This window comes from Sapajus apella, unplaced genomic scaffold (genome assembly GCF_009761245.1).
Source record: "Sapajus apella isolate SASKATOON/1434 unplaced genomic scaffold, GSC_monkey_1.0 scaffold66, whole genome shotgun sequence".
Taxonomy (NCBI): domain Eukaryota; kingdom Metazoa; phylum Chordata; class Mammalia; order Primates; family Cebidae; genus Sapajus; species Sapajus apella.
In genome coordinates this window covers 11,895,148-11,921,031 of record NW_022437006.1, presented here as the reverse complement: position 1 = coordinate 11,921,031, position 25,884 = coordinate 11,895,148, and the positions used below count along the sequence as shown (strand labels likewise).

The 25,884-nt window shown below is 41.1% G+C and overlaps 2 protein-coding genes across 5 annotated transcripts in view; one reads left to right on the top strand and one right to left on the bottom strand.

Annotated features, from left to right (window-relative positions):
* The window catches only part of PFKM (phosphofructokinase, muscle), a 46,081-nt gene extending 30,446 nt beyond the window's left edge, over positions 1-15,635 (bottom strand). The window contains exon 1 of one of the 2 annotated variants that reach the window (XM_032248441.1): positions 15,362-15,635. Coding sequence is in view for 1 of the 2 variants with exons in the window: in XM_032248438.1 (XP_032104329.1) it covers positions 15,062-15,137 (76 nt within the window). In the remaining variant the exon portion in view is untranslated. Of the gene's footprint in view, positions 1-15,061; positions 15,274-15,361 lie in introns of those variants that run through there. The other variant, XM_032248438.1, reaches the window with a different exon arrangement.
* SENP1 (SUMO specific peptidase 1) overlaps positions 14,472-25,884 on the top strand; it is a 67,076-nt gene continuing 55,663 nt past the window's right edge. The window contains exons 1-4 of one of the 3 annotated variants that reach the window (XM_032248444.1): positions 14,473-14,752; positions 18,803-18,850; positions 22,125-22,255; positions 23,833-23,917. In XM_032248444.1, the coding sequence (XP_032104335.1) occupies positions 18,847-18,850; positions 22,125-22,255; positions 23,833-23,917 (220 nt within the window). In that variant the 5' untranslated portion in view covers positions 14,473-14,752; positions 18,803-18,846. Of the gene's footprint in view, positions 14,753-15,285; positions 15,380-18,802; positions 18,851-22,124; positions 22,256-23,832; positions 23,918-25,884 lie in introns of those variants that run through there. The other 2 variants (XM_032248443.1, XM_032248445.1) reach the window with 2 other exon arrangements.

The window sequence follows — 25,884 nt, the reverse complement described above, 5'->3', positions numbered from 1 at the left end:
TTTTTTTTGGGACGGAGTTTCACTCTTGTTACCCAGGCTGGAGTGCAATGGTGCGATCTCGGCTCACCGCAACCTCTACCTCCTGAGTTCAGGCAATTCTCCTGCCTCAGCCTCCTGAGTAGCTGGGATTACAGGTACGCATCACCATGCCCAGCTAATTTTTTGTATTTTTAGTAGAGACGGGGTTTCACCGTGTTGACCAGGATGGTCTCGATCTCTTGACCTCATGATCCACCCGCCTCAGCCTCCCAAAGTGCTGGGATTACAGGCTTGAGCCACCGCGCCCGGCCCTAGAGATGTCATATTAACCAGCAATTCCACTCCTAGGTATATACCTAGGAAAAATGAAAACATATGTACACACAAAATCTTGTATACCAAAGTTTGTAGCAACATTATTCATAATGCTAATAAAATGTGGAAAGAACCCAAAGTCCATCAACTGAAAAATGGATAAATAAAATGTGGCATATCCATATAATGAAAAGTGTCAAAACTTGTAAAATATTTGAATATATTTATTCTGAGCCAAATATGAGTGACCAATGGCCTGTGATACAGCCCTCAGGAGATCCTGAGAACATGTGCCCAAGATGGTCAGGCCACAACTTTGTTTCATACATTTTAGAAAAATACAAGTCATCAACTGATACATGTAAGATGTATTTGTTTCCCTTAATTTTCTCAGCATGCAGAAATACATGTAAGAGGTACATTGGTTTGCTCCAGAAAGGTGGGACAACTGGAAGCAGGGGCTTCCAGGTCCTAGGTAGATTTTCTGACTGGCAATTTGTTTAAAGAGTGATTATCAATAGAAAGGAATGTCTGGGTTAAGATAAGGGGTTGTGGAAACTAAAATTTTACCATGCAGATGAAGCCTTCATATATGAGGCTTCAGAAAGAATAGACAGTAAATGTTTCTTATCAGACTTAAAGAGTGTGTTCTATCAGTAATTCCAAAAGGAGGAGGGTATAATGAGGCACATCCAGCTCCCCCTTCCCATGATGGCCTGACCTAGTTTTTTAGATTAACTTTGGAATGCCTTAGGCTGAGAGGAGGGGTCTATTCAGATAGTCGGGGGCTTATAATTTTGTTTTTGGTTTATAAAAACATAAAAACATTATGCTAAGTAGAAGAAGCCATTCACAAAAGACTACATATCATATGGTTCCATTTATATGAAATGTCCAGAATAGGCAACTCTGTAGAGAAAGTAGGTAGCAGTTGCCTGGGACTGAGGGAAATTGGGGAATGACTGCTAATGGGTACAGGATTTCTTCTGGGGTTAATGAAAATGTACTATAAACTTAGAGTGGTTGCAAACTGTATAAATATACTGAAAATGATTGAATTGTACACTTTATTTATTTATTTATTTAGAGATGGAGTCTAGCTCTGTCACTTAGGCTGGAGTGTAATAGTGCAATCTCAGCTCACTGAAACCTTCACCTACTGGGTTTAAGCAATTCTCCTGTTTCAGCCTTCCAAGTAGCTGGGATTACAGGTATATGTCACCATGCCAGGTTAATTTTTATGTTTTTAGTAAAGACGGGGTTTTACCATATTGGCCAGGCTGGACTTGAACTCCTAACCTCAAGTGACCTACCTGCCTCAGCCTCTCGAAGTGCTAGGATTACAAGCAAGAGCCACCATGCCCAGCCAGAATTGGATACTTTAAATAAGTGAGTTTTATGATATTGGATTATATCTCAATGAAGACATTAAAAAACATTTGTAAACAAGAAGACTGAAAAGTTCCTGTAGGACACTAAAATATGCTATTCTAAAATATACTTTGGCATATTATAAGATGGCTATTCAGGGGCTGTGGACACAGGAAGGGCTCACTAAAGCCATCCTTTGCAGGGAGATTTGCATCTGTAGAGGAAATCTACATGAGTGAAGTAAGCAGTGGATACAAACAGGCTTTCTCTGAAGACCCATTATCTGCTTCATTCAGATCTAAGAAAGATTAAGTCATAGGAAAAAGAGACTAAAAGTCTGACACTTGTCAAGCTCTGATGGATAAACTTTTACCACAGGCTGAAATTTGAAGGGCAATCCATCCCTTTCTCTCTTTACCCACTACCAACTCCTATATCACCATTAAAAGTGCTTTTAGTGGGCGGGGCACCATGGCTCAAGCCTGTATGTAATCCCAGCGCTTTGGGAGGTGAAGGTGGGAGGTTGCTTGAGCCCAGGAGTTTGAGACCAATATAGTCTATGTTGGTCAATGGGGCAACATGGTGAGACCCTACAAAAATAAATGAATGAATAAATAAATAATTTGGCTGGACATGGTGGCGTGCACCTGTAATGGGAGGATCACTGAAGCCCAGGAGGTCAAGGCTGCAGTTAGCTGTGATTGCACCACACTGTACTCCAGACTGGTTAACAGAGGAAGGCCCTGTCTCAGGAAAAAGAATAAAAGAGCATTCTTAATGAATTATTGCACTAATAAGTTTATCTTAATTAGACAGAAGCAAGGAAATGCCACTCATTTACTCATCGCCTTATCCTAAGACATCTAATCTTTTAGATCCCTTTTTCTGTTTAGGGTTTTAAAGAAAAAAGATATTCAATGATACTTGTTAAATCACTGTTAAGGGGCCAGGTGCGGTGGCTCATGCTTGTAATTCCAACACTTTGGGAGGCCATGGTGGGCAGATCACCTGAGGTCGGGAGTTTGAGACCAGCCTGGCCAACATGGTGAAAACCCGTCTCCGCTAAAAATACAAAAATTATCTGGACGTGGTGACGCACACCTGCAGTCCTAGCTACTCAGGAGGCCGAGGCAGGAGAATCGCCTGAACCCAGGAGACAGGGGCTGCAGTGAGCAGAGACTGCGCCACTGCACTCCAGCCTGGGCAACAGAGCAAGACTCCATCTCAAAAAAAATAAAATCACTATAAGGAAGACTTTATTCAGGACCATTGTGATAGGTATAGGGACCACAGCAATGGGATTTTGTGGTGGAGAAGAGAAATTGAGTTCAACTCCAACAGCATGGGCAAGTGGAAATTTATGGCAGGGTCAAGGTCAGTGGATGGAAATTACTAAGAGGAAACATCAGGGGTAAGGAAGATTCTGGCTAAACCAAACTAACAGGATTCTTGCTAAAGACAGACCAGGGTCATAAGACATCCTCTGGGGTCTAGGGGAGGAAGAAAAACCTGATCAGATATCAAGGATGACCATATACTGAGGATAGAGGGTGGGTTCTCGATAAACTGACTTAGCAGGGTTCTTTGCTAAAACCGGATTTTACAAGAAAGTGCACGGATAAGTCTAGGAGAAGGTTTAGGAACCCGACTAAAGTCTGGCAGAGCAGAAAGGGCTCAATCATCCCCAAGAGCTCCTGAAAAACTAAATGAGCACAAACTAAGAATATCATTTCAAAGGACACCCAGGCAACATTCAGGTAAGTTAGGGGTTGGAGTCCTAGAGAAAGAGAATTTTCTTTCTTTTTTTTTTTTGAGAAAGAATCTCACTCTGTTACCCAGGCTGGAGTGCAGTGGCACAATCTCGGCTCACTACAACCTCTGCCCCCTGGGTTCAAGTCATTCTCCTGCCTCCTGAGTAGCTGGGACTACAGGTGCATGCCACCACGCCCGGCTAATTTTTGTATTTTTAGTAGAGATGGGATTTCACTATGTTGACCAGGATAGTCTCAATATCCTGACCTTGTGATCCACCCACCTTGGCCTTCCAAAGTGCTGGGATTGCAGGCGTGAGCCACCACGCCCGGCCGAGAAGGAGAATTTTCTTAGAAACACTTAGGTCTTGCCTATGGTCATCTCGGTGCAATCCACAAGCTGAAGATGTTGTTGAGTTAAATTATTAAAAAAAAAACACACAAAATAGAGTAGCTGATGGAAGATATACTTCATATTAAGAAATGGCTATAAATTTCTTTCTGACAAGAATCTTGAGAAACTCCTATTTGTTATTAATGCATTCATACATTTAACAAATATTTATTGAGGACTCATGTGCTGGCCACTGTGCCAGCTACTAAGCTATATAATAAGCTCTCAAGGAATTTATAATCTAGAGGGATTATCAAATGTTCGTAGGAAGTTTACATACAAGTCATTGGACCTGGAATATCATTAAAAAAAATCAATAACCCCATTAACACTAGTAATGTATCATATTTTAATGACATGAACATATTAAGGCAGATGGAGTAAAAAGAAGTGAGACCTGGATAGCGGGAATCTGTCAGTGTTTAGTCAGTATTGGTTACAGGAATGATACCAGTAGGTATGTTTTCCAGCATTAGAAAGATGAATGATATGAAACAGGGATAGTTCCTTAAATATGGATTTTCTGCCAGGCACAATGGCTCATGTCTGTAATCCCAGCACTTTGGGAGGCTATGGAGGGTGGATCACGAGGTCAGGAGTTTGAGATCAACCTGGCCAAGATGGTGAAACCCGTCTCCATTAAAAATACAAAAATTAGGCCGGGTACAGTGGCTCATGCCTGTAATCCCAGCACTTTGGGAGGTTGAGGCAGGTGATCACAAGGTGAGGAGATTGAGACCATCCTTGCTAACATAGTGAAACCCCGTCTCTACTAAAAATACAAAAAAATTAGCTGAGCGTGGTGGCACATGCCTGTAGTCCCAGCTACTTGGGAGGCTGAGGCAGGAGAATTGCTTGAATCCGGGAGGCGGAGGTTGTAGTGCGCTGAGATTGTGCCACTGCACTCCAGCCTGGGCAACAGAGTGAGACTCCGTCTCAAAAAAAGAAAAAAAAATACATAAATAGCTGGTTAAGGCGGTGGGTGCCGGTAATCCCAGCTACTTGGGAGGCTGAGGCAGGAGAATTGTTTGAACCTGGGAGGCAGAGGTTGCAGTGAGCTGAGATCACACCACAGCACTCTAGCCTGGGCAACAGAGCAAGACTCTGTCTTACTGGAAAAAAAAAAAAAAAAAGGATTTTCTTTCCTTTTAATTCTAAACTCCAAGGCCATGCATTTCCCTTTTTCCTAATATTGTATTCATCAAACAACTTTTAAACTTCAAATATAGTTTCCCAGGAACCTTAACAAATTGGACTCAACACTTTAGCTAATTACTATTGACTTATCTTATTAATCAAAATTGGATTCATAGTGTTATGGTGGACTGATGTTGGAAGAGAATGTCTGAGATCTCAGTAGTTCTAGAAAATATGGTATCTATCTTATCACCATTCCAAGGGGTGGGGGTGATGCTGAGAGGCATACTTTAGGACAGGGTGTTGATGCATGAAGACTACAGATGAACACAGTGCAGTGGCTAAGGAAGAGTGGGCTGAGGAAGAGCTCTAAGCATTGTCATACAAGCTAGGGTGCCTAAGCAAAGTGTTGGGAATAAAGTGCACAGTTCAGCAGTGTTAGAGGACCACAGACAACAACAGCAAAGAAGCAAGTTACAGAGTCAAATAACAGATGGCACCAACAAATTCCTGAGGCAACCAAACTAGGCCAGTAGCTAGATTTTTACTCAATCCAAGATTATTTTCATTGCTATTATGCTATAATAGGGCTGGAAAAGAACAACTTTGGACCCTTCCTCCAGATTAGAAAGCTGAAATGTCCTGGGTTTGTGCTGGAGAAGAACCTGGGGACCTCTGATAGGTCTCTCAAGAGGGCTTATGTCTACTCCAATGATTAAACTATAAGTATTAGCCATGATACTGCTGGAAATTTAGAACTTTGTCCAGATTACACCCAGCTTTCTTCAGTTGTTGAGGCTGGTAGCTACAATTAAGAGTTTAGGGTAGCTGGACCTGGGGGCAAATGAAATGGAAAAAAAAGGATTGAATGCATAAGAAGAAGGTCAGTTGGAGCCATAAGACCATGAGATTAAAGCCCATCATTCTCTCTACCTTCAATTATTTGGTGGTAGTGTTCCTATTTTCAGCATTTGAGACAAAGCTAATGTGCACAGAGGAGAGTCAAATCATAATCTCATATGAGGATCAGCAGAAAGAATATGCCTTTCAGCAATTACTTTATGCTGATCCTCAGTGCAAAGGAAGACATTTAGAAGGTCCTCTTAAGCTTCTTAGAGCTCTCCAAGGATCTGCCAGCCATTGGGGTGTTGGTAAAGTTCAGGTACATCATAGCATCAAAAATTAAAATTATTATGAAAGAAGGAATTCCGGGGTAGGTAAGTATGAGATGTTTAAAGAAAATTCTCCAGCAGCTAATTAGGTAGGGCCCTTGAGCAGAGCAGCTGTGGTATTCTAAAATAGCTAATACATATGCTCTGTCTGACCATTAACCCTGTATATCATGGACAGGTAAATGAAGATATGGAGAGCTTTGGGCAATGCCCTCCAAACCAGGATAAAACTAAACGTACTGCCAGGCAGCTGAGTAGTTCATGTAGATAGAAGATCTCGTTGACAATGATTACCAGAGGCTGACATGGGGTGGGGGGCAATAGGAGGATATTGTATGCCATACACATGAGTACATTCACCACCGCTAGGATGGTATAATGGCTATTAAATGGGTACAGATCTATTTTAAGACCACTGTGATGAGAAGATGAAGAAGATGATGCTAGTGATGGTATACCCGGACATTTGGGAATGAGAAGTAGGTATGGCAGTCACCCAGGTGTGACTCTAGCCCAAGAGAAAAGCAAATAGCATATAACAGGTTTCATACATTCATTCAAAAATACTGCAAACCTAGTACATGTTAGGCACTGTTCTAGACTCAAGGGGATCCCATACTGGAAAAACAAAATGAAACAAAACAAATACCTCTGTCCTCATGCAGCTTACATGCTAGTGAGCAAAGCATATAATAAACAAATTAGTCAAGTGGTGATAAATGCTATGAGGAAAAATAAAGCAGGGCAGAGAAAGAGAGTAACATGCATGTTATTTAAGTAGGGTGAACCAGAAAGACCTCACTGAGGAGATAATATTTAAAAAGAAGTTTAAATGAACAAGGAAGAAAACCATGCAAAGTATGATCTAGGGGAACAACTTTCAAATAGAGACAATAGCAAAGGCAAAGGTCTGAGACAGGGAAAAGTTAGGAGTGTCATATCAGAGGACCACTAAGAGTCCTTTGGACTGGAATCAGAATTATACATGGACAATAATGATATGGTGGGTTGATGTTGTGAAACACTTACAGCAATTAGATATGGGCCTCTCTCTGGGTTGAAACAATTATATATCTGGCCCTGTCACCTCTACACAACCCATGGATTTTATCTAGTCATTACTTGACTAATATACTGCTCGTTATCTGCTTTTCCCCACTAGAATGTGACTCCATGATAAAGAGACCCTGAGCACAGGCATGAAACCATTGTCTGGAGAGTCATCTTTAGCTCTAGCTGGGATAGAATGACTCTTGGAGACAAAGCACCCTCCACCAGTCACTAATATTGAGGTTCCTGACACAGGTCACCTCTCTGGCTATTCCACCTTACCTAGCAGAGACAGGCTGAGTTTCTTCTTGCACTCCAGTTCGTTTAAGACAATTGTTCTCTGTTGTTACTAGCGGAATCAGTATCATCTGGAAACTGGTTAGAAATGCACAGTCTTGGGCCCTACTTGGGATCTACTGAATCAGAAACTCTGGAGGTGGTACACAGCAATGCATTTTAACAAACTATGCAGCTGAATCTGACACAAGCCAAAGTTTGATAACAATTATTCTAAGCTGTGGAGGTCCAAGAACACCATCACTTGAAAAATGAATCTGTCAGCCTCAAAGGTCTGGATGTCTCCTGTGGGGTCACTTACACCAACTACAATCAACTTATTGAGAAAGATAGTTCAGGGAAGAGGTCACAGGTGACAAGATGATTCCCATTACAGACTGAAGCCATTACTTTCAAGATTTGATTATGGCAGAAGTAAACAAACTTTTCAGCAGAGGTATGTAGCCTCAACCTTGAGCCAGATAAATTTTTTCTTTCCTTAAAAAAGTAAGCTTTGGGGGATATCAGAACAGAGAAGACAAATAATTATTGTATAAGACAATCCTGGGAGCCTTCCTCTTCAGATATGCTAAGCTCTCATCAAACACAATGTGGAAGCCTTAGCTGTTTAGCAAGTATGTAGTCCATGGAATATACCTATAGGCTCTTAAATACATGTCCCTGGGTAACTGAGAGGTAATTTATATGCATAAATTGATGGAAGATGAAAGAGGTATTCCACAGATCTACTGATATCCTTGCATATTTGACTGAAATAATAGCATTTGTAAGGTTATTTTTCCCACTTAATGACCTTCCCAATTCAGTTGACATTATAAAAGCCCTGAGAATTTAAGCTCCATAAGAAGACTCAAATTCTGTGGAACTGATTCTGGAAGTCTGGGGTCAGGAGGTCAATGATGAATAGTGACTACGTTGAGATTAAGGCAATCTTAATAGAGGCAGAACTCCCATTGATTTTCGTTCAGCAAGGGTCCAGCTTCTTGGATTACTACAACATAGCATATATACAGATAATCTTGTCTCTTGATGCACAAAGCAAAGACACCTGCTTGAAGGGAACTTGGGCCATGGACAGCAATCGTAATCTCTACACTTCAGTTGCACTCACAATGTTAGGGCAACTGCATCCTCGTCTGCATAACTCATGTAGGTGCAAGTGTAAAGAATACCCAGGTACAGAGGATCAGAAGGGCAGCAGGGGGCATGGGCAATGCTGGTGATCGATGGCCTAGATGAACTGAAGAATATGATAGTACAGTCTCATCTTCCAGGGAGAAGCTGTGACACAGGAGCAAATGGGTGAAGCACCACTCCTTTGGAATGCTTCCCCATTTTCAGGTCACTAGAAGTAGTGTTGAGAGTCACTAGTTACCTAGGCAGGTTGCCCATCATCAAAGTCCTTATACACAGGAGAGGCTTTATGTCTAGTGGGCAGTTGGATCTGCTGGATCAGAGCCTGGACCACAAAGGTGCCTGCTACCCCTGAGCATTTGTCCTGGAGGTAACTGTCCCACACTCTCAGCTCTCTTGAAACACTAACCACCTTTCTTTGCAAAGCCTAGGGGTCAGGAGATACGGGTAAGGGGTAAAGTCTAGGTGACTCACACCCTTGCTATGTCCCAGTGCAGTATCAGGTGGCTTTCTTATGCTGGGAGCTGATCCTCTATGGGCCAGACACACACATAGCCCACCTCATGTAGTAAGGCAGAGCTGCTTATACTGATAGGCAAAGAGTTGGAAAAAACAGCAGCTGATTCCCTGCCAGGTATGACACAAGAAAGAAAGATATTCCACTTTTCTTAAGGATTAGAGCACAGAATCTCCATATATAACTGCACTTAGGACCAGGCGTGGTAACTCATGCCTGTAATCCCAGCACTTTAGGAGGCCAAGGTGGGCAGATAACAAGGTCAAGAGATCAAGACCATTCTGGCCAACATGGTGAAACCTCGTCTCTACTAAAAATACAAAAATTAGCTGGGTAGAGTGGCGCGTGCCTGTAGTCCCAGCTACTCGGGAGGCTGAGGCAGGAGAATCGCTTGAACCCAGGAGGCAGAGGTTGCAGTGGGCCGAGATTGTGCCATTGCACTCCAGCCTGGCGACAGAGTGAGGCTCCATCTCAAAAAAAAAAAAAAAAAAAAAAAAGCAAGCAAAAACAACCCCTGCACTTAGAACAAGAACAACAACCTGGAGGGAGTCCCTGTTAATTTTTCAGGCTGGCAGAAGCTGAAGGACATCAGGCCAGGGGTTTTGTACATTTGGGCACCAGTAGCTCTGTGCTCATCTCTGCTATTTGATGACATGGGTTCCTCACCACTTCACTGGTGCCCTATAGTGATGCATTAACTAGGGGTGAGAAATGGAGCAAGGCAATGGCAGCCATCTTATTAGAGCAGATAACCACCCCGGTTCCTCTCCAATCCATCCTCCACCCTGAAGCCGAAAAGATGTTTTAAAATGCAATATGGTCCTATCATTCTTCAGTGGATTCCCAGAGCACAAGTGTCCATTAGACTTAGAAGGCACTGCACAATCTGGCTCTTACACCACCTGTATTGTTCACTCTCCATCATCAAGTCATATTTGCCCATTCTACCCCTTCGCATTTCACAGCCTATTGTCCTCTTTTCCGGAAAGCTCTTCTCTCTTTGCCTGGCTAATGCATACTCATCCTTCAGGCCTTCCTGAGAAAGGTTTTTCTGACTTCTCAGGCCATATTACATCCCCTGTTTTATCCTCTGAAACATGGTGTTATTTTCCTTCATTGTACTAGCACCATTCTACTTATATAACCATGTGTGATTGTGTGACTACCTTAGTCCCACAAGACTATACACTTCATGAGAGCAGACAGTGTACCTGTTTTGTTTACTACTTTATTCCCAGTGCCAAGCATAGTACCTGACATAGTATATGCTCAACAAATTTTCTTGGAAAGAAGTCAAAGAAAGAAGAAGAATAGAAGGGAAAAAGGAAAGGAAGAAGGAAAGGACAGGGAAGGAAGGAAGCAAGGAGGCAGGCAGAAGAGGAGGAATGGAGGGCTTATTGGGGCTGGGAAAATGTTGGATTTCTTTTCTTTAGTGGGAAAGCTGAAAGAGTTAAGAGTGGCCATTTACCTGAGCCACATAGACCCCAGGGTTTAAAGGTAGAAGCTGAACATCAGAATTTTGTTCATGTGACAATACTGAGTTCAAACCACAGAAGCAGGTCCAAATGGGTCATCGGAGCAAAGGGAGTCTGAGGTGAGTATTAGCTACATCAGAGCAAAAGGAGAATGAGAAAAGCAGAAAAGATGAGAGCAAATAAGAAATAATCTGTACAAATTCAAGAAACAATACGAAAAAGCCACCAGCTGGGTGTATTTCTTGCTGCTTTCCATGCAGGAGCAAAGGAAGTCTGATTAAAGGGATGTAGACAACACACAGTTGTGAAAGGAAGAAAAGAAAGAAAAAAGGAAAAAAAGAAAGAAAAAGGAAAAAAGGAAGGAGGAATGAAGGAGGGAGGGAGAAAAGGAGGGGCTAGCTCTGAGCCAATCAGCTCGCTCTTCCCTTCTCTACATCTCTATGGCATCTTATTTTGAACCAATTCAACATTTTGAACCAAAGTTATTAAGTTCTTAAGTTATACATTATTCCATATTATCTCCCCTCCTTAATCATAAGCTCCTGGAGAACAGGGAAAGTGTCTAGTTCATTTTCTCATTTCCTATGGAGTCCAGTCCCAATGATTTCAAATACAAGTGATCAAAAATATGGCTAAACACCAATATATATATATACACACATATATATATATGTGTGTGTGTGTGTGTATATATATATCATAAGTGCTGGGAGCTTTTACTTTAATGAAATTATTAACTTGTTGAGGAAAACCTTTTAGTCCTGAGTTCCTTCTGAAAATATAAGGGAGTTGAGCTAAATAATCTCTAAGACATTTCCAAACTGTAGGCTATTATGGCAATGGCAAGGATATGTCTTATACATATGTTTTATAACCTATCATTTCTAATATATTATTGGGCAAATAGTGGGAACTCAATAAAGGTGTGCAGTAAATGGACTCCAATATAGATGTATTTAAGTTGAAAAGAAACACACAGATGTGTTTCTGAAGCTTCATATAAATTGCTTGTGAACTGAACATTACTTAAAACACACATGAGAAACCTATTAAATGTTTCCTAAGATGAAAATTTTTTTACAATATTTAGAATCATTTTGTAAAATTACAACTCATTTAGTCAATTTTTTTAAAGTTTCACATTTTTATATACCAAGGATGCTGACAACAGGATAAACCAGATTAGTAGTTTACAGTTACGAGCCAATTGATTTAATATTGACAAAATTAAGTTATTCTTCATAGAGAGAAGTGTCTGTTTCCCTACTGTTTCCCAAAGGATCCCTAACTCTCTCACTTCTTCCTTTCCCTCCCCATCCCTCTTTCTGTTTCTCTCTGTTTCACAAACACACAGACTTTCCCTCTTGGGTCTTAACTTATATTTCAGCTTTGGTAGGTCTACCTTGATTTATAATACTATGCATACAACTTTCACTTTCCCATACTCCTTTCCATATTTCTCTCCCTTGTTTACCCACATGCCTCACCAGTTTTAAAAATAGGTATGTTTCCCACGGTGTCTGGGTCATCCGTAGTATCTAGACTCTTCAAGGTATCTGTCTTTGGTGGTGGCTTTGGTATGAGCATGCTGGAAGTAGAAGCTTCCCCAGCTGAGAAGTAATAGCTTTAAGTCACCCTCAAGGTGAGTTTCAGGAAAGGGAGTGTTCCTTACTCTCTTTCATTTTCCCTATGACGCTCAGCTCTCCAGGGCTTTCTTTCCAAAAATCCAGTGAAAAATCAGAGAAATGATGACTGTTCTCAACAACTCTCTTACCTCAAAAATATTCTATTCCCTTGACATAAATGGGGGAAAAGCAGAACATTTAACTAGATGCTTTGAGGTGGGGTGGATAAGAAGGCCATTTTTCCTTTGGGCTTGATTTATCTCATAGTTTCGGAGTGTCAGTTATAATGACAATAAAGATTCCCACAGAGGAGCCCAGACTGGTTCACAAAATAACACAGAAATCAATGACCAGCTAATGGAATACATTTTGTCCCCCGCTCAACTCTCAAGTCCTCCTTATCTGCCTGGCATCTAACACAACAAACCAGGCCAAAATCTTACCTATACTTATACATGGAAAAGACATGACTTAGTGATCAATATTTTATCAAAAGTGAGAATGTGATAAACAAGGTCAGTTGACTCCTAAAATCCATATTTACATTAGAAAGCCTCACATCCTGTATTGAGACTTCTTGTGAGAGAACACATTCTCTCACTAGAGTATGATCAGGAGACAATGGTACCTGTTCTCTGACGAGTCCTGACTAATTGGCGAGATTGAATCACACACATGAAAAATTTCAGATGAAACTCGTCTTTATGCATGGCTGTCTCCTAGAAAGAGAGACAGAGTTTAATCCAAATGAAGAGATGTGGAATAAGATGTCAGTGACTGACACGGACCAGCTATGCTCAATACTACTAGGCCCCAGGACTTGACAATACAAAAGTATCAGCATATGAGGCAACACAAACAATGTACTTTGACATATTTGATAGGGCAGGAACTCAGCAAGCTGCTGAGAGTATCAGAAAGGTATGGGGCCTCCAGAAACTGCCCTTCTTCAAGCCTGAGCTCAGACTGTGTGTGGCTCAGCTCATATCAGTGTGATATGAGCGTAAAGGACCTACTAAGGGGGGATTTCTCTGAGACTCCTACAGGGCCTGGGTCCAGAGGCCTGCCAAGCTGAGGTGTCTGACAAACAGTCTGAATGAGCAAACATATTTCTTCTCATTCTTTTTCTTTTTTTCATGTTTAATTTTGAGACGTTGTCTCGCTCTGTTGCCCAGGCTGGAGTGCAATGGGCGTTCTCGGCTCACCGCAACCCCCGTCTCCTGGGTTCAAGCAATTCTCCTGCCTCAGCCTCCCAAGTAGCTGGGAATACAGGTGCATACCACCAAGCTCGGCTAAGTTTTATATATATATATATATTTTTTTTGGAGACAGAATCTTGCTCTGTCGCCAGGCTGGAGTGCAGTGGCACAATCTCGGCCCACTGCAATCTCCACCTCCTGGGTTCAAGCAATTCTTCTGCCTCAGCCTCCCAAGTAGCTGGGACTACAGGCGCACGCCACCACGCCCAGCTAATTTTTGTATTTTTTAGTAGAGACCAGGTTTCACCATGTTGGTTAGGCTGGTCTTGAACCCCTGACCTCATGATTTGCCCGCCTCAGCCTCCCAACGTGCTGGGATTACGGATGTGAACCACCGCGCCTGACTTCTTCCCACTATTTTCTCTTAGAAAGTATGGCAGATTTCAGGTTAATCAATGTGACCCAGGAACAACAAAGTCCTTCAGAGGTCAGAGGTGATTCCTGGTTCCTTCCCTATCTCTACCCAGAAAAGCAGATCTCTGGTGGACTCCCAATAGCTTTCCTCACAGCTCTGCCTATGTTTCAAATTCCTCCAGAGTTCTGGAAAGTTCTACATCTTGCCAGAGTCTAACCTAATCCGTCCCCAAGAAGCTTTCTCTTTTTTGTTTGCGGGTCAATCAAGCATGAGGTGGTGCAGAGTACAGGACTGCAAGTTAAGAAACTTGTTTCCTAGTCTTAGATGGGCCATGCACTTAAAACCCTTGGGAAATCACTTCCCTGAACCTGGTTAAGACTATAAAATATCTCCAATAACCTCTACAGGCACTAACGTTCTGTGATTCTCAATTACACACGAGATAGCCTGACATCGATTTAAATCTCAGGTCCCCATCTGCTGGGGGAAGCCACAGGTTTCCGCAGATCTGGGGCCACAGCGAAAAGCTGCCATAGAAACTGGAACGCAAGCAAAACTCGCCGTACGGAACCAGAAGGAGGCGGGTTAAGGGAGCTGAGGGAACAGAGAAAAGCATAGGACGAAGGGCTCACTAACAGTATTCCGAGTACGAGAACGCGAAAAAGCCCAGACCGAAAAAGGAACTGAGAAATTATGACTAGTCTTAAATGCTCCCTTGACTTCTCCGGACTTGCCACACCGCGCAGGCGTCCCACTGGTCCTTAGCTCTGCTCTTTCACCTCCTGCCCCAGCCCCCCTCCTCCGCAACCACCGAACGGCTCTTCCGGTGCTGTGAAGGCGGTTCCGGTTCGCGGCGGTTCCCGGGTTTTGCGTTCCGCGCCCGGCCGGAAACCCCTTCGCATGGCAGCCGGTTCCGGTTCGGTGAGTGGCGGCGGGAAGCTGGGGGAGGGGTGAGGATGGAGGGAGCCTGGGCCGGGAGGCTGTGTCGGACCCGGTCCGCCGGCCCGGGCTGGACTAGGCGGAAGCGAGGAGCACTGTGGGGCCGGCGCCTTTTCCTCTGCCCCGCCCCCTGGGACCACCTCCCCTCCCCCCTGCTGTCCGGTGGCCGTGCTGTGGCGGCCGGTGGCCGTTAGGCTACCTGAGGCCCTTCCTTCTGGTCTTCTCTACTGGGCCGCGCAGAGGCCGTCCCCCAGCCGTTACAACAGGCCCCATCCCAGCGCCTAGCCGTACTTGTGGGAAAAGGCCGGTTGGGATTCCGGGGCTTTCCCGCCAGAGCAGGGTCTTCTCTAGGGAGAGCTGTTTTCATCGGGAAGCTCGGCTTTCTATGTTACCGGCTTCATCTGCCGCCTTCCTTGAGACCTGAGTGATATTTCTCGACTACTTCTGCGTCTCGCGTAAACATTTCTCCAACTCTCTTACTCTGTGGTATCTCCCTGAGATGTGATATCGCTAGTGCCACCACCAGAAAGAAACGTCTGGACCCTCCTGCTCAGGTTATGAAAATCCCCTTAACTGCCACAATTTGCTTACCTGGCTCATCGCCTCCTGGTAATTCCCTTGAACCGTCTCTTTCTTGGTGTACCCTAACGTGATCTCTGGATATATGCCTTGTTTCTCTTTCCTTGAGCTTGGTGATTTCTGTTTATCGGTGCCTATGCAGTATTTCCACTATCTGGTTGGCAATAACTTGCTCCTTTATCACTTTCAAGTCAGCCTTGTTAAAGACATTTTACTTCATATTTGGTACACATTATATTTGGAGTGGTGGTGATTCTTGTAATATTCATATAAAGCCTTTTATCTGCTGCCAACTATTTGACTGAGGGTCTTTGTTGTAATTGGTTATTCTGGATGGATTAGATCACATCATCTCCTAAATCTTTATCGTTCATAAAAATAATTTGTGTTAAGGACTCGTGTTGAAATACAGATTACCCTGACTTTGAAATTACAGTTACAATGAAACTTTAAGCATCTTTTTAAGGATGATCCCTTAATCTACTTCCACTTTACACTCCCCCCCTTTATTTTTCTTCTTTAGTACCTTTTAGGAAGGCTTATTCATTTTTAACTGACTTCAATTAATTATCCCAATTGCAAAGATGGTCTTCATATCACTCATCTAACGAGCTGTCTAGAGGGAGTGGATGGATACAAAAACAGGTTCTGCTACTTCTGGCTAAGGGAATGCAGTTGTTGAATATTGCTTTGGAAATCTGTCTTTTTCTTCCCAACTTCTACTTCTATCAGTTTTACTAGCTCTACTGTCTTGCTGTATCAGTTTACGGGTCTGGCTTTCCCTACTAGACAGTGAGCTTCTCAGTGGCAGGGACGCTTTCTTTATCATTTTTGTATTCCCAGCACCCTACATGTAGTTGGTGCACAGTAAATGAATGTGTATGAAAAAATTTGAATACTTAGGGTTTACTGCATTAGAGTGTTAAGGTGTTTAAGATGTTAGAGTCTGATTGGAAGAGATTACATGTAAAAATAGAGGGGAAGAAATAACCTCAAACACATGATGATACAGTACAACTGTTGTACACGTAATTGTTTTTCAGAACTTGGAAAAGGGTGATTTCACATGATTGCTTTCATACCCTTCTCATATCATAAATTGTGCTAACCACATCTTGGTCCTGGATAAAGCTAACATTACCTCAGTATATATTTTCTAGTAACTTCATTTCAGCCCTGAACATTGTCTGTATAATCCCCTCTTTGCATATGTGTAAGGCTATAAATGTTTCACCGCAGTTGTCAAGACTGATCTTTTTTGTTCTTTCAGATTTCCCTTCACCTTGTGTTCAGCTACTAACCTGACTTCATCTGAATATCTGTAACTGCTTATGTTCTTTCAGTAAATTAAATGATCAGTGTGTACTAGGAAATGAATTATTAGAATACTTTTTTTTTTAAAGAAAATATTTTTTCAGTTGCAGGAATTTAGTGGCATCAGAGGTTCCAGATTCAACATTTTCATGGAGAATCTTGGGGTAAAATACTCCTTCTTCCAGTGTAACTGCAAGTGGCTAAAAGAATGTACCATAAGCACACTGAAGAAGCTGGATGTATTTGTATTAAAATATAAATGTAGGGCTTTATTTAAAATCATAAATCAGTGTGGATTCCCCAGGGCTAGTGAGGGATTACTTTTAAATTGCCACTGTGTATGAATCTTTGAGGTTGTGTTAAAGGATTTGAAGTTGTATGATGTTTGAAATGTGCATTTGCCCTGGAGTCAGGATACATGGATTGTAATCTTCTTTTTGTCCCATCTTTGTGGGGCAAGTCACTTAACCTCTCTGGATATAATCTGTAGAATTCTTTGAATTTCTAGCTTCCTTTTCTTTTCACATCTGTCTCAACAAAATGCAAGGAGATTAACGTGGGATTATTTTGTTGGGCACCAGGCTTTTAAATTGGTATTCTTCTTCTTCTTTTATTAAAAAAAAAAGGCTAGTGATGACAATTAAAGCAACCTTAAAGAGTAAAATGTCAAAAAAAAATGTTGCTAATATATTGGTTGATATGATTTTTTTCCCCCTTATTACTCTTAATCTGGAATCCCGGGGATTTTACTCTGTTAAAGAAGAAAGAAGGAGAAAGAATACCTGAAGAATTTTTAGATAAAGAAGCCTTTTAAGTTGAGCATTTGGAAATATATTTGAAGCCTAAATCTAAGGCTTAAATTCTTTAGGGATCCTTCCTGGTAAGATGAGGTAATCACATGATTCTCTGCCTAGTTTATAGCTATGCCAAGAGAACTTTAAGCAGCCTTTCTTTGTGTGAGTTTCGTTATTGTGACCACAAAGAGTGCCTGTTATCATCATCCGGTCTCATGAATACATTGAAGCCCTAGGATTACTATGTAGTTGAAGTGCTTGATATTTTAAAAAATATGGTTATAAGATTATAAATATATATATAGGTGTGAATATTATCATCCCTAGTATCTTCCTCCTCTTGGAAATCTCCCAAGACCATATGTGCTAAAGATATGTTTATTAACCTAGTTCCAAATAGTTTGTTTTTTTTGTTGTTGTTGCCCAGGCTGGAGTGCAGTGGTGGTATCTCGGCTCACTGCAACCTCTGCTTCCCAGGTTCAAGCAGTTCTCCTGTCTCAGCCTTCCGAGTAGCTGGTACTACAGGTGCGCACCACCACACCTGGCTAATTTTTGTATTTTTAGTAAAGATGGATTTCACCATGTTGGCCAGGCTGGCCTCGAACTCCTGATCTCAAATGGTCCGCCCTCCTTGGCCTCCCAAAGTGTTGGGATTACAAGTGTGAGCCACCATGCCCGACTAGCAGTTTGGTTTTAACATCTTTATTTTGTGGAAAAAGTGGATACATCAGAGGAAACAGTAATTTTTATAGAGGCAAAGGAGCGTCGGTTTGTAGCAGTTTGATTGATGACTGGGGAGAAGTACTTTGTACTACTGCAGAGTAGTCCTTGATTGTTGTTAGAGTATCAAGTCACTGAGTAAGACATGGAAGAAAAGTCTTAATAGGATCATCACAAAGTCTGTCACTTGCTTATGAAGTGATTTAGCGTGAGGTAATAGAACAATGGATTGGGAAGAATTTCTAGGTTGTAATTTCTTTGTAGTTGCTAACATTGTGACTTTATGTAAACCCCCCAGTCTCTTAAGGGTTGGCTCTCCCAACTTGCTTCTTGCTTTAATATTCTGTGATTCCATGGGTAGTCTGTAATTGCTGTTTAATTTAGCACAGGTTGCACAAATGTTTGGAAGTACCTCAAGCTAGTTTTGGTTTTTACTCTTTTTCTATCAAGTCAACTCTTTGCACCTTAGATTTTTCTCCGCTAAGAACACAAACATTGGAAACCAGAAAAAAAAAAGAAAAAAAAAGAACACAAACAAATGTTACTTCTGCTGGCTGCACCCTCTAAACTTAAGTGAAGTAGGTGTTTCAGTATGTAATTTTTCTGTTTTTGTCTTCTTTTATAGGACTTTGTATCTTTGCTAAAGTCAGTGATGTGAAAAGACTTGAAATGGGTAAGACTAGTTGTTGAATCCTGTTTGCCACTCTTACTGGTTAAGCGGGAGTGAAAGAATGGGTTTTCCTAACATTTTGTATCTTTGTGCTTAATAATAATTTTGTGAGCGATCTTAATCCTAATTATGTAATACTGTATACCAAATATAATTATCTTTTGGTTAGAACATTGTTTATGTACTCATTTAGGAGTATTATCTCAATGATTGTATTGAAAAAGCCAAATATACCCAAGCAAACATTTCTATGTACTAGACCCTGTTCTAAGTATTTAAAATATATTAGTCCATTTAATCCATACAACCATCTTATAAGGATACTTATATCCCTATTATGTCAATAAGGAAACTGAGACAGAAGTTAAGAAGCTTGCCTAGAGTCATGTGCTATAACTGGCAGAGCCAGGATTTAAATCTGTAAGTACTCTGGTTTCAGAGGTCCCATTCTTTTTTTTTTTTTTTTTCTTGAGATGGAGTCTCATTCTCTCACCCAGGCTGGAGTGTAGTGGTAAAATTGCAGTTCACTGCAACCTCTGCCTCCTGGGTTCAAGCAGCCCCCATGCCTCAGCCGCCCAAGTAGCTAGGATTACAAACATGTGCCACTGTATCAGGTTAATTTTTGTATTTTCAGTAGAGATGGGTTTTTACCATGTTGGTCAGGCTAGTCTCAAACTCCTGACCTCATGTGATCTGCCTGCCTTGGCCTCCCACAGTGCTAGGATTACAGGGGTAAGCCATCACGCCCAGCTAAGAGTTCTTGTTCTTTAGTACTATGTTATACTGACTTCTAAATGATAAATAATTTGATTAATGTAAGTATTCTATTTCATTTAGCTAGTGTTACTGAGAATTAAGTGTGAGTAGAACATTTTTCACTATTTCATCTCTAGTACTTTATGTCTATAAAGGGAACCAATATAAGGTGAGGACTAGTAGACAACAATTTAGGAATAAGTTGAAAAATCTGTACATTTAGATCTTATAGCATCCCATATGTTCCTTTTATATTCACATTAGCTTTCTGTATTCTGTGTTTTCCTTTTCCTTAGTCTGCCTTCTCCTTCCCTGTTCATTTGTTTCTATTTTCTCTCATTGCTGATATCAGTGTAAGTCACTGAGTTCTGTTACCCTTATTATTTCTATTCTAGCTAGCAAAGTTATCAAAAATGATTCTAAAGTAAGATTCTGCCATAACATTATAGTTATGGAGCTGATAGCTGTTAAGAGCAATGTGAATAAAATTATGCTTTTTAAAAAATTTTCAGGTAGATTATTATTATTATTTTTGAGACAGAATCTCACTCTCTTGCTTAGGCTGGAGTGCAGTGGTGTGATCTTTGCTCACTCCAACCTCTGCCTCCTGGGCTTAAACGATTCTCATGCTTCAACCTCCCATGTAGCTAGGATTACAGGCATGTAGCACTATGGCTGGTGTATTTTTAGTAGAGATGGGGTTTCACCATGTTGGCCAGGCTGGTCTCAAACTCCTGGCCTCAAGTAAGTGATCCACCTGCCTCAGCCTCCCAAAATGCTGGGATTACAGGTATGAGCCACCACACCTGTCAGGTGGATTCTTTTTAAAGCACTTTTTTGTGTTAGGAAGTAAACCAATGTTAACAGTGTTTGTTACTGAATGGTGAAATTTTCCCCCCAATTTTTTTATATTTAAAATTTTTTCTATAGTTAAAACACTTAAAAAGTTTCTTTTGGGAACATTTTTGTGTTTTGTTTTTGTTTTTCTTTCTTTCTTTCTTTCTTTTTTTTTTTTTTTTTTTGAGATGGAGTCTTGCTCTATAACCTAGGCTGGAGTGCAGTGGCGCGATCTCAGCTCACTGTAACCTTCGACTCCTAGGTCCCTGTTTAAGCAATTCCCCTACCTCAGCCTCCGAAGTAGCTGGGATTACAGGCACAAGCCACCATGCCCAGCTAATTGTTGTATTTTTTAGTAGAAATGGGATTTCACCATGTTGGCCAGTCTGATCTTAAACTCCTAACCTTGTGATCCACCGCCTCGGCCTCCCAAAATGCTGGCATTACAGGTGTGAGCGACAGTGCCCGGCCTCTTTTTATTTTTTTTAAGAGGCAGAGTCTCACACTGTTACCCAGGCTGGAGTGTAGTAGTGACCCCGTCATGGCTCACTGCAGTCTTGACTTCCCCAGCCTCAGATGATCCTCCCATCTCAGCCTCTCAGCCTTCTGAATGTCTGGGATTACAGGCATGCACAACCACATCTGGCTAATGATTTTTTTTTTTTTTTTTTTTTAATAGAGACGAGATTTCGCCATATCACCCAGGCTGGTCTCGAACTCCTGGGCTCAAGGCATCCGCCCATCTCGGCCTCCCAAAGTGCTAAGATTACAGGTGTGAGCCATCTTGCCTGGCCCTGTTATTTTTAAAGCTTTAAATTAGGGTGTTTTTATATGTGTACAGGTTTTGAACTGTTTGGTAAATGGCCTCAAATGATTTCAAATGACACAGTTTCTGCACATGGATTTCTTGACAATGACATTATGAGATTTTTGCCATTGGTTAGCTATGAAAGAGGGATTTTATTTAACTGTAGAGTTGTTCTTTGAGGTTCTTTTTGTCTTTTTGCTTGTTTTTTAGACACAGGGTCCCCCTCTGTCTCTTAGGCTGGAGTAGAGTGCAGTGGTGTGACGATAGCTCACTGTAAATTTGAACTCCTGGGCTCAAGGCAATCCTTCTGCCTCAGCTTCCTGAGTAGCTGAGACTGCAGACACAAGCCACGTTGGCTGGCTAATTTTTTTTTTTGAAATGGAATTTTGCCCTTGTTTCCCAGGCTGGAGTGCAATGGCATGATCTCGGCTCACTGCAACCTCCTCTTCCCAGGTTCAAGTGATTCTCCTGCCTCAGCCTCCAGAGTAGCTGGGATTACAGGTGCCCACCACCATGCCCAGCTAATTTTTGTATTTTTAGTAGAGATGGGGTTTCACCATGTTGGTCAGGCTGGTCTTGAACTCCTGACCTTGTGATCCGCCTGCCTCAACTTCCCAAAGTGCTGGGACCGCACTCAGCCTGCTGGCTAATTTTTAAATTTCTTGTAGAGATAGGGTCTTGCTATGTTTTTTAGATAGGTCTTGAACTTATGGCCTCAAGCAGTCCTCTTGCCTCAGCCTCTCAAAGTGCTGGGATTATGGGCATGAGGCACCTTGCCCAAGTGGGAATTATTTTTATTAGGTGAAAAGATTGGTTCATAGGAAAAACGTTATTGAAGAATTATGTGACTTGAACTAATCCAGACTCTCTCCCCAGATGATATTGCTGATAGGGTGAGGATGGATGCTGGAGAAGTGACTTTAGTGAACCACAACTCCATATTCAAAACCCATCTCCTGCCACAAACAGGTTTTCCAGAGGACCAGCTTTCGCTTTCTGACCAGCAGGTTAGGACCTATTTTATTTGTTTAGTTAATTAATTATTTTGGCTGATCACAAGTTTTCATTTTACATAGTTTAAATGCCACACTCAAAAATACAAGCATAGATATAAACTTTTTAGAATAATTTTAGTGTTTGGAATTTTGCTCATGTATTAAAATTAAGACAAGAAAGTTAAGACAAGATAGGCTGTGTATGAGTTCTTTTGAGAACAGTGCCTTTTACAAAACTTATTGTCTCTGAATTTTAAAATTACTTATACACAGATCAGTGTTCTTTTAAACTAGTGCTTAAAATTGCTGAGCCTTAAATGGAGGAGAAATGTGAAAATATACAGCAGCTCTGAGATGTCTGTGCCATAATGGTTGGTTTCTCAAGGTCTGGTTCAGGACCAGCAGCATCCACATTGTTTGGTAGGTTGGTAGAAATGCAGACTCTCAGGCTTTACCCCATATGACTGAATCAGAATCTATATTTTAAAAACATCCTCATTTGATATATATGCACATGAAAGTGTAGGGAGCACTGTTAATAAAACAGTCTATCCCAGTAGGACAGCCATTAGTAATTTGGATGAGATCATTTTTTGATGTGTGATTCTTTCCGAAGTATAATAGGTTGTTTAGCATCTGTGACCCCTAGGCACTAAATACCTGTAGCATCAACACCCCCATAATCATTTTAATATTTAATATATATCCACACATTTTCAGATATGTACTCGGGGTACAGTACCACCTCTGATTAAGAACTATATCTGTAAAGTTATCAAGAGAGTCAAAACCAGATTGATTTTCCCAGCCTTTTTAATATGTGTAATAACTAGCTTTCAGAGAGAATATACTAAATACATACTTACTTTCTACTGAACATTCTTTGAATTAAGTTATATAACAGATATTTTTCCTGTTTTTTTCTTGAAGCCTGAATCATTTCATTAGATTGTCTATTTGTTTTCCTTTCTTATTAGTATGTAGTACTAATAATTATAATATGTAAATATAATTAATTATATTGAGTTCTGAAATAGTCTTATTTCTGCCATAGTCTTCATTTATTTAGAGACGTGGCGTCTTTTCATGTTGCCCATTGCTAGTCTTGAACTCTTTGGCTCAAGTCATCCTTCTGCCTTGGCCTTCCAAAGTGCTGGGATTATAGGCATGAGCCACTGCACCTGACCTATAGTCTTTTTTTAATGATACATTTTTCTTAGTATATGTTTTTATTTCATTTTATTTTAAAAAATGTGACTTGGCTGGGCACGGTAGCTCATGTCTGTAATTCCAGCACTTTGGGAGGCGGAGTTGGGTGGGTCACCTGAGGTCTAGAGTTTGAGACCAGCCTGGCTAAGTTGGTAAAACCCCATCTATACTAAAATACAAAAATTAGCCATTCGTCGTGGCACATGCCTGTAATCCCAGCTACTCAGGAGGCTGAGGCAGGAGAATCACTTGAACTCAGGAGATGGAGGTTGCAGTGAGCAAAGATCGTGCCATTGCACTCCAGCCTGGGCGACGAGAGTGAGACTTCATCTCAAAAAAAACAAAAAAGTGACTTAAGAAAAATCTTCTGCTTTGTTTAGATTTTATCTTCCAGGCAAGGACGTTTGGACCGATCTTTTACATGTTCCACAAGAAGTGCAGCTTATAATCCAAGCTATTACTCAGGTATGACACGTTACTTGGAGTAAAGGAACTTTATACCTTTTGGATTTCTTCATAGCATATCGTTCATGTTTATCATCTCTAAAAGTAAAAACATTGTCAAAAACAAGATGGTGTTGTCTCCACTAAAATATCACTTGAATGGCTTTTTGTGTGTATGTGATTGCTATGGTACTTTACTGATTTAGTCTCAACCAAATACTAGTTTTTTAGTGGGAAAGTGTTTTGAGAATCTAATCTAACTGTCCATTATGCCATTGTAAAAAGTAATACAGCTTTGTTTTTGACTTTTTTTGGGGATATGTGGATGTGATATGGGTAAAGGGTGTTTGTTTTGCATTAATTTAAATCACAGAGCTAGTTTTATTTCTGTTCTGCTTGAAACCATGAAACCTGAAAATTTATTTCTTCCTAAGCTTGTCCTTCTTTCAGGGCAGGAAATGTTAACTATGGGTTTCTCTCTAGCACCTGCCACAGCCATATGCTTGCATATTCAAGGGCTTGCCTATTTAACTTGTGATCCATGACAGAAGTCAGCATTCTCTAGGCTGTTCTTATCCTGTGGCCTGCCTGACTTATCATCTGCCATGTTACTAAGATTTGGACTTCCAAGGGTCTTCTGCCTCTGCCTTGAGAAACTAAGAGTTTGATTGGTTAGCCTTTTGGCAGTAGGACTCAGGAAGATTACAGTAGTTTTCCCAGATCTTTTTACTCCTCATTCTTCAATCTCCTTGCTTTACCACAATATGGGAATACTAGTTATACCTTTGAAACTGCTTTAATAGGATATTTTTTTCTTTTTTTGAGATGGAGTCTCCCTGTGTTGCCCAGGCTGAAGTGCGGTGGTGTGATCTCGGCTCACTGCAACCTCCATCTCTTGGGTTCAAGCAATTCTCCTGCCTCAGCCTCCCTGGTAGCTGGGATTACAGGTGCCCTACCATGCCCAGCTAACTTTTGTAATTTTAGTAGAGATGGGGTTTCACCATGTTGGCCAGGCTGGTCTGAAACTCTTGACCTCAAGTGATCTACCTGCCTCGGCCTCCCAAAGTCCTGCTGATTATAAGGATAAACTGGGATTATAAATATGGAATGCAAATAATAATTATTCTTATTTGGCATCCTTAGAATTCTTTGTCAGGAAGATGAGATCTCCTCCCCTAAAAAGTCATTAGTATGATGCTCTTTTAAATTTATACTATATTTAAATGTGATTTAAGTGGGTGATACTTTACCTACCCTGGGTACTAGACTTCCATAGTATGTTCATAATTTGTAAAGAAAAATCAATTTTCTCTGAAAGTAACTCTACTACCATTATTATTGAGAAGGCTTTTTTGATGAACAGAGTCTGAAATCTGATTTGATAGCTCATTATTAATGACGGAGGAAGAACAGTTGAATGGTTAATGAAATTAGATGATCAGTATTTCCATTTGAACTCAGGCTGTGTTTGCTTATAATTTCATATGCCAGTTTACCATTGGATAGAATCTCTGCTTTAAGTTAAAACAATTGCTTAATAATAAACAGCTATATAGAAAATTATACTCAGATTCCCTTATAACCCAATTCTTCTTATAACCCAATTCTAATGATTAATTTTTTTTTTTTTTTTTTTGAGACAGTCTCTCTCTGTCACCCAGGCTGGAGTGCAGTGATGCGATCTTGGCTCAATGCAACCTCTGCCTCCTGGGTTCAAGCAGTTTTCCTGTTTCAGCCTCCTTAGTGGCTAGGATTACAGGCACCCTCCACCATGCCTGGCTAATTTTTATATTTTTAGTAGGCACATGGTTTCGCCATGTTGGCTAGGTTGTTCTTGAACTCCTGACCTTAGGCGATCCATCCACTTTGGCCTCCCAAAGTACTGGGATTATAGGGATGAGCCACTGCGCCTGGCCTATTTTAAATTTTTTTTTTTTTTGAGACAGAGTCTCACTCTGTCTCCCAGGTTGGAGTATGGTGACGTGATC